The sequence below is a fragment of the Octopus bimaculoides genome, chromosome 9 (genome assembly GCF_001194135.2).
Source record: "Octopus bimaculoides isolate UCB-OBI-ISO-001 chromosome 9, ASM119413v2, whole genome shotgun sequence".
Classification (NCBI taxonomy): Eukaryota; Metazoa; Mollusca; class Cephalopoda; order Octopoda; family Octopodidae; genus Octopus; species Octopus bimaculoides.
This window is the reverse complement of record NC_068989.1, coordinates 2,495,301-2,502,028: the sequence shown is the minus strand read 5'-3', so window position 1 is coordinate 2,502,028 and position 6,728 is coordinate 2,495,301. Positions and strand designations below refer to the sequence as shown.

At 35.4% G+C, this 6,728-nt stretch overlaps 1 protein-coding gene across 3 annotated transcripts in view; it reads right to left on the bottom strand.

Moving 5' to 3' along the window:
• LOC106878352 (PDF receptor) overlaps positions 1-6,728 on the bottom strand; it is a 239,648-nt gene that overhangs the window by 77,621 nt on the left and 155,299 nt on the right. For all 3 annotated transcript variants that reach the window (XM_052970347.1, XM_014927545.2, XM_052970348.1), the window contains exon 8: positions 4,615-4,675. In XM_052970347.1, the coding sequence (XP_052826307.1) occupies positions 4,615-4,675 (61 nt within the window). The remainder of the gene's footprint in view (positions 1-4,614; positions 4,676-6,728) is intronic.

Below are 6,728 nucleotides of genomic sequence, written 5' to 3'. Positions count from 1 at the left end.
TATAGGCATATACTGCATGTGTGTATGCACACACACACACATGTACAAGTATCTATATGCATACAAAAATATGTTCCTACTAATCGAACCATTTTCTCTCTCCATCACACACTTTCAAACTTTATATATTTCCAAAAGAGACGTTGAAAGACTTTTAGTAGTTATAGAGTCGTATCAGTATAGACGTTTTAGAGTGAAACAAAAATATTGCCAGTTTACAGCGTGAATATCTGCTATCGTTTCCCCTAGTGTTTCTCTTTAACCGCTCTCCTTTTCCTTCAACTTTTCATACCACCTCTTTTTCACTCTGAATTTCTCTTTCCCCCACTCTCTCTGTCTCCTTTCTCACGTACACCTTCTCACGCAAACACTTCTCACGCAAACACTTCTCAAGCTTCTTCAGAACATGCACACATATTCATAATAAAATGCATTTGTTTTTGTTAGAATTGTTTCATTAAATTGACAAATATGTCCTCAAATACCTCTCATACCTCATATATGTGTGCGTGTGTGTGTGTGTGTGTGTGTGTGTGTGTGTGTGTGTGTGTGTGTGTGTGTGTGTGTGTGTGTGTGTGTGTCTGTGTGTCTGTGTTTGTGTCTGTGTGTGCGTGTGTGTCCTACTAATGAAATATAGTTGCATAGGCAGCAATCATATGTAGTTCACGTGACCACACAATTGATAGTTTTCTCGTCACGTTCATTTTAGATGACATTAGAGTTGTGTTAACTCAGAAGAGAACGCGTTCCTTTTACTCGCAGACAAACATGATGGTGATCATAAAATTCAGAGGATATAACTGGCAAAAAGTCACTCTTCTGTATGTTTCACTGTTTCCTGTATTTCCTTTTTCTTCTATTTCATCAAATTATCCCCTAAACACAGGATCAACCAGACTAAGAATATTGTTACACATCGCTGGTAACAATGCTCTTCGAATCGCTTTTTCTAGATTCCGAATGATGCCACCCCGCTGGCTTGGCGAGTAGGCCAACAGTTCTCTTCATCACAAGCTTACTCCATCGCAGACAGAGCGACGTAAAATGAAGTGTTTTTCTCAAGAACACAACACGCAGCCAGTCAAGAAATCGAAACCACAATCTCAAGATCATGAGTGCAACATGCCTAACCACTAGACCACGGGCTTTCATTCATATTTCAACAACTTATACTCCTCTGATATGACTACCTGCGTACAACTTGAACCTAGATTGGCAGGAGCTGTGATCTCTCCTCCTCAACCTTCCCCCATTGTGACATTTTATTTTACGAAGCTCAGAGATAAACACATTGTCAACATTTTCCACTCAAAATAAGATCCCTAAACTTTTTCCACACCCACCTATTGACATTTCCACTTCAAATCTAAGAGCAACCACATTGTACTAAGAGCGCCTGCCTACAGATAGCACAATTGCAGACATCATTGGAGCATCGTCCATCATTTATAATACAAAACTACACTTATGAACATATTCACATACATACACACGTACGAACGCACATGCATTGTGTACGTATATACATACAAACTTACACAGACACACACTTCTATATGTGTGTGCGTATGCGTGTATGCGTGTGTATGTATGTATGTATGTATGCGTGCTTGTATTACTCTCAATATGTTGTTATTTCACCGTTCCGAATCAGTTGAACACGTTTCTGAAGGTCTGTTGAGAATCTTTTTAACTACGTTTGCCATTTTCTATAAATAGACATGAAGAGCCGTTTCGATATGTCAGAAATCAATATTGCAATATTTTTGTTTACTTATTGATTGATAGTGCATACAGTAACAAATAAACTAACAAAAAACACACACAGACACACACACTCATATATATATATATATGTGTGTGTATTTATATATGTGTGTGTGGCTGTGTGTGTGTGTATGAATATGTTTGTATAGATATATGTACGTGTGCGAGTATATATAAATATACATCAAGTAAAAAAAAAGTTCTCAACATGTACTTATCATTAATTAGTAATTAGTTTCTGTGAACTCTGCAAACTACACTCACGCACGCACGCACAAACACACACACGCACACATATGTATATATATGTGTGTGTATATACGTATGTATATGTGTATGTATATGCATATACTAATGTATGTATGTATATATATATATATATATATATACATATATATATATATATATATATATATTAACTGTATAACACGTGTTTCATGCAAAATAGATTCCATTATACTGTAATATTGCTGCTCGTTTGTATTGTTCTTTTTTTATTCATTTGAATTGTATTTTGTTATTTTTATTACAAGCTGTTGTTTCGGTTTTGCATTTATCCACACCTTGGGCAACATTTCTTGATTGCTTTCAATTAATTGCATTAACAACGCGATAGCAATATTGATGTCCAGCGGTAATTCTTCTTGTGAACAGCACCAAGGAAGTTGAAGCTATTGAACTAATGGCGTGCTCGTCGCCATCACATTCGTTATATTTCTGTACTAATGAAAAGTAGATTTCAATATTCTTTATCCCACCAAACAAGACAACATTTGAAGTTTATCCCTATATCAAAACATGTGCTAATTACGAGTTATTGATAGAATTACAGTTCAGTCGCTTCGCATGCTAGAAAAAACTGGTTAATATCCCTCAAATATTATCCTATAATATTCGAAAATAAAGAAAAACTAATCGGGACCAGGACATTCTTAGCAGTATTAGAGGCCTTCGACCAAATCGCTGCACCGGTCTTGCAGTATTTATTTATTAACGGCTATCCAAAGTATAAATACATAAAAATTGAGCCCCTATTGTCATGAAATCCCTGGGCAAATACTTTGTGTGCCTGGTAGTATTGATTAGGACCTAATAAAAATGGATAATCTTGTATGGGTAGACAATGTACAACTGAAGAGAATATGTGCAGATATAGAGAGCTAATTACAATATGTCTGGTGAAAATGAGAGAGTGGTTACGGCTTGTCGTGGAGCGAAACGAAACGTATTCTAATGACTATTTAGAAACATCCTGGTTACTCCGATAATTTTTTCTTGAACAGCAACATTTTCAGACATGACAGTTAGTAGAGTGAAATTCTAAGTTTCTTTGCATTTATAGAAAGAAATGGTAACTTTATGTTACAAAGTCACTAGTACTGTTAACGATAACACTAGCAGTGATTCAAAACCAAATCATGAGGTAGCCAGCCAGACATCACGATCAAACCTCAGCAGTTTCACGTGATCACTCTATTAAGTAACAAATCAGCGGGAAGCCATCGCGTGATTCCATCTTCTAGAATATTCTCTTCGTGCTCTATATAAAGGTGGTTTTCGGTGATAATTGCAGAATGTTGAGACACTCGTGCCTTGTCTCCATTCTCGCCTCGTCCAGCCAGTTAAGATACATGGCCGATAGTAGACAGGAATTTTCTTCGCCACGAATATAGCACTGTTATTTCTCAGCTGTAATTGGCAAGCCATAGGTTGCCATATAAGTAAACTTATCGTAAAATCGAAGCGGTATGTTTCCCAGTATGTAATTATTGTTATTATTTGTAAAAGACCAACACAGTTAAAACTCTGTGCGCAACAATAAAATCTTCTGTTCATTGCTCGCGAGTGATGTCAGTTATTTCTTCACACAACTCAAGAAATGCATTTAATTCAGCAGCTCAACAAGTCTTCGGCTCAGACCAGCCAACAACAACAACAACACGGCAGCTCACGACAAAACTGTTGCTACACAGATTGCAGTAATTCTATTTACACGATGATTTAACAGTCAAGTTTTCCATCATGTGCCGGAAATATCACTGTTTATTCTCCATAAATTCCAATAATTGGAAATTCCTTGACATAGAAATCGATGTTATGGTCATGGCTGAAACGACGCTAATGGATGACTTAAAGCTAAACCACTACAATCTTTGAAGCAACATCTTGTGCATCACGAACCATTTCACTTCACTTCAGATGTGAATGTCTTTGAGAAATAGCCTTTACCTTTTACTTGTATCAGTAATTAGACTACGGCCATTCTGGGGCACCGCCTTGAGGAATTCTAGCGAACGAATTGACCCGAATACTTATTATTTATGCCTGGTACTCTTTCTGTCGGTTAGGTTTGACGAACCGCTAAGTTACGGTGACATAAACACACCAACACCTGTTGTAAAGCGGTTGTAGAGGATAAACACAGACACAACGATACTCATATCGTGGGCTTCTTTCTGTTTCCATGTACGAAACCCACTCACGAGGCTTTAGTCGACCCGAGGGCACGCAGTGGAGTCGAACCCAGAACCATGTAATTGGGAAGCGAGCTTCTCACCACACAGGTACACCTGCGCCTACATCTAGACATCACCACCTTCAAATCTTTGTATCTAGTAATGGCATCTTGAGAATACTTCCATTTCTTAAAGGTCATTGAATTAGACACTCACTCCTGCAAACACATTCCACACAAACCTATGTTTCCAAACAATCGCGCAATACAGAAAAAAACCGTATATATTTCTAACATTTTATAGTTTCTTTTTATCCTTCCAACCCATGTTGATTTCTTTTCAGCATAATACGATTATTAGAGAAATGTCAGTTGAAGATTATTTCATTTACCTGGATTCGCTGTAGAATATCATTACTGTTGCCCATACGCCGGTTGAGACGATTGGTGAACCTGGAGAAATGACACACAAAATCATAGAAATTACGTTATATTGTAAAATCAAATAAACAACAGCCATTTGTTTGGTACTTTATCTATCTATCTATCTATCTATCTATCTATCTATCTATCTATCTATCTATCTATCTATCTATCTACCTGTCTGTCTGTATGTATTTCTGTCTATCTATATCTGTGTATCATACATACAAACACAGACAAACATACGAATGTGCCCCCACGCGAACACACACACACACACACACACACACACACACACACACACACACACACACACACACACACACACACACACACACACACACACACACACGCCTGCGTGCATAGAATCTTGTAACTTTAAGTCGCTGTTTCTCTGACTGTTTTATCAATCTGATTCTAGCGTGCTATGTTGAAATAACATCTTATCTTTATCATTATTATTATTATTATTATTATTATTATTATTATTATTATTATTATTATTATTATTATTATTATTGTAGTTGTTGTTATTATTACTATTCGATTTATTGTTGCCGCTATTGTAAGTGTTATTTGCAAATCTTGTCTTCTGACATATTAATACGGAGTTCACTGTCGTTAATGTATAGAATTTACGCACAAGAACAATTTGGTAATGTGTCAAGAAAATGTATGTTCGACTGAATAACGTGTGTTCATAGATGACAAGAGTTATTTATTTCTAACATATTTCTGCTAAAATATTCCTCGACTGATACAAACAAAACTGCATTAGATGAAGTCTGTATAATCTACCGCTGAGGTGGCTGAAATACAATTTCAACACAACTTTCTTTTAACATGGTCATGGAAAATATTGACCCAAGTCCATCAAGGTGTTAAGTACACTCTGTACTATAGAACAGTCTCAGAGATGAGGCGTTCAATTGTTTGCTTGATTTCACTATAAAAGTGGCAGTAAGGATCAGTACCATCTTAAGAGCATTGGACTTTGTAGTTTCTTCTGGGCGGACAATGATTCTGGGTAATGAGGTCATATTTGTACGGCATATTTGTATGGCTATTCTAGTGCATTTATCGCGTAATAACCCCACTTTTCTATCTGTTAAGGAGCTCTACGATTCCATTTCATTTGGCTTATAATTTTATTTGTTTTGCTTTATATTCTTGGCATATCAGGTCATCCCATAAGTTCTGTCCGATTCTATCTTCTTTAAAAATGAATGAAATTTAATAGTATTTTACAATGTCTAATGGAATTAAAAATTATTTTTATGCATTTGTGTACAGTTAAACTAATTAAATATTATTTTACAGAATAATAGAATTAAAATTTCTTTGATTAAAACACTTTCTAACAATATTTTCATCTGTGTTATATTTCGATCGGTTCCATTTCTGATTGAAACATGATGTAGAATTAAATATTAACCATTTTAATTTTGTAACTATTAGTATTTTTCACTGTTAGTACGAGACACCGTCATTTTATGATAACAAATCTAAAACAAATATACATATGCTTAACTGATAGTTAATCTGAAAATTTTTAATCATGGCTACAAATTTGTAACAGAAACGATTGGAAAACTGAAAGTCTCACGTCTTCTGTCAGTGTTATTAGTGTACGTAAAGTGTAATTATTCCAAATGGTGAATCAGTCAAAGTGTGAACGTGATTCCTGAGACTATTTTCAAGAATGTTCTCTACTACGATTCTTGCTACAGATAGGGATTTTAAAAATGTCAATGAGAAAAATTGTAGAAAACAAGATAAATAAATAGATAAATTAATAAGTAGCAAAGAAGTCAAATCATTTCATATCATAGAGTAGTAATTAGGCGAGCAAAGTATAATTTAATTGACCTATTAAGGCAAATATGTAATTAGATTTTCTTTAAACTTCAAATGGATAATTACAATTACTGTTTTTCAAGCTTATTAAAAGTTGCAGAACGTCTCTAAATCATGCTGGAGATGTAACTTTTGTAAAACTATCTCTTGCACATCTGTGTCTCTCAATCTCCCTCTTCTTTCTCTCTCTCTCTCTCTCTCTCTCTCTCTCTCTCTCTCTCTCTCT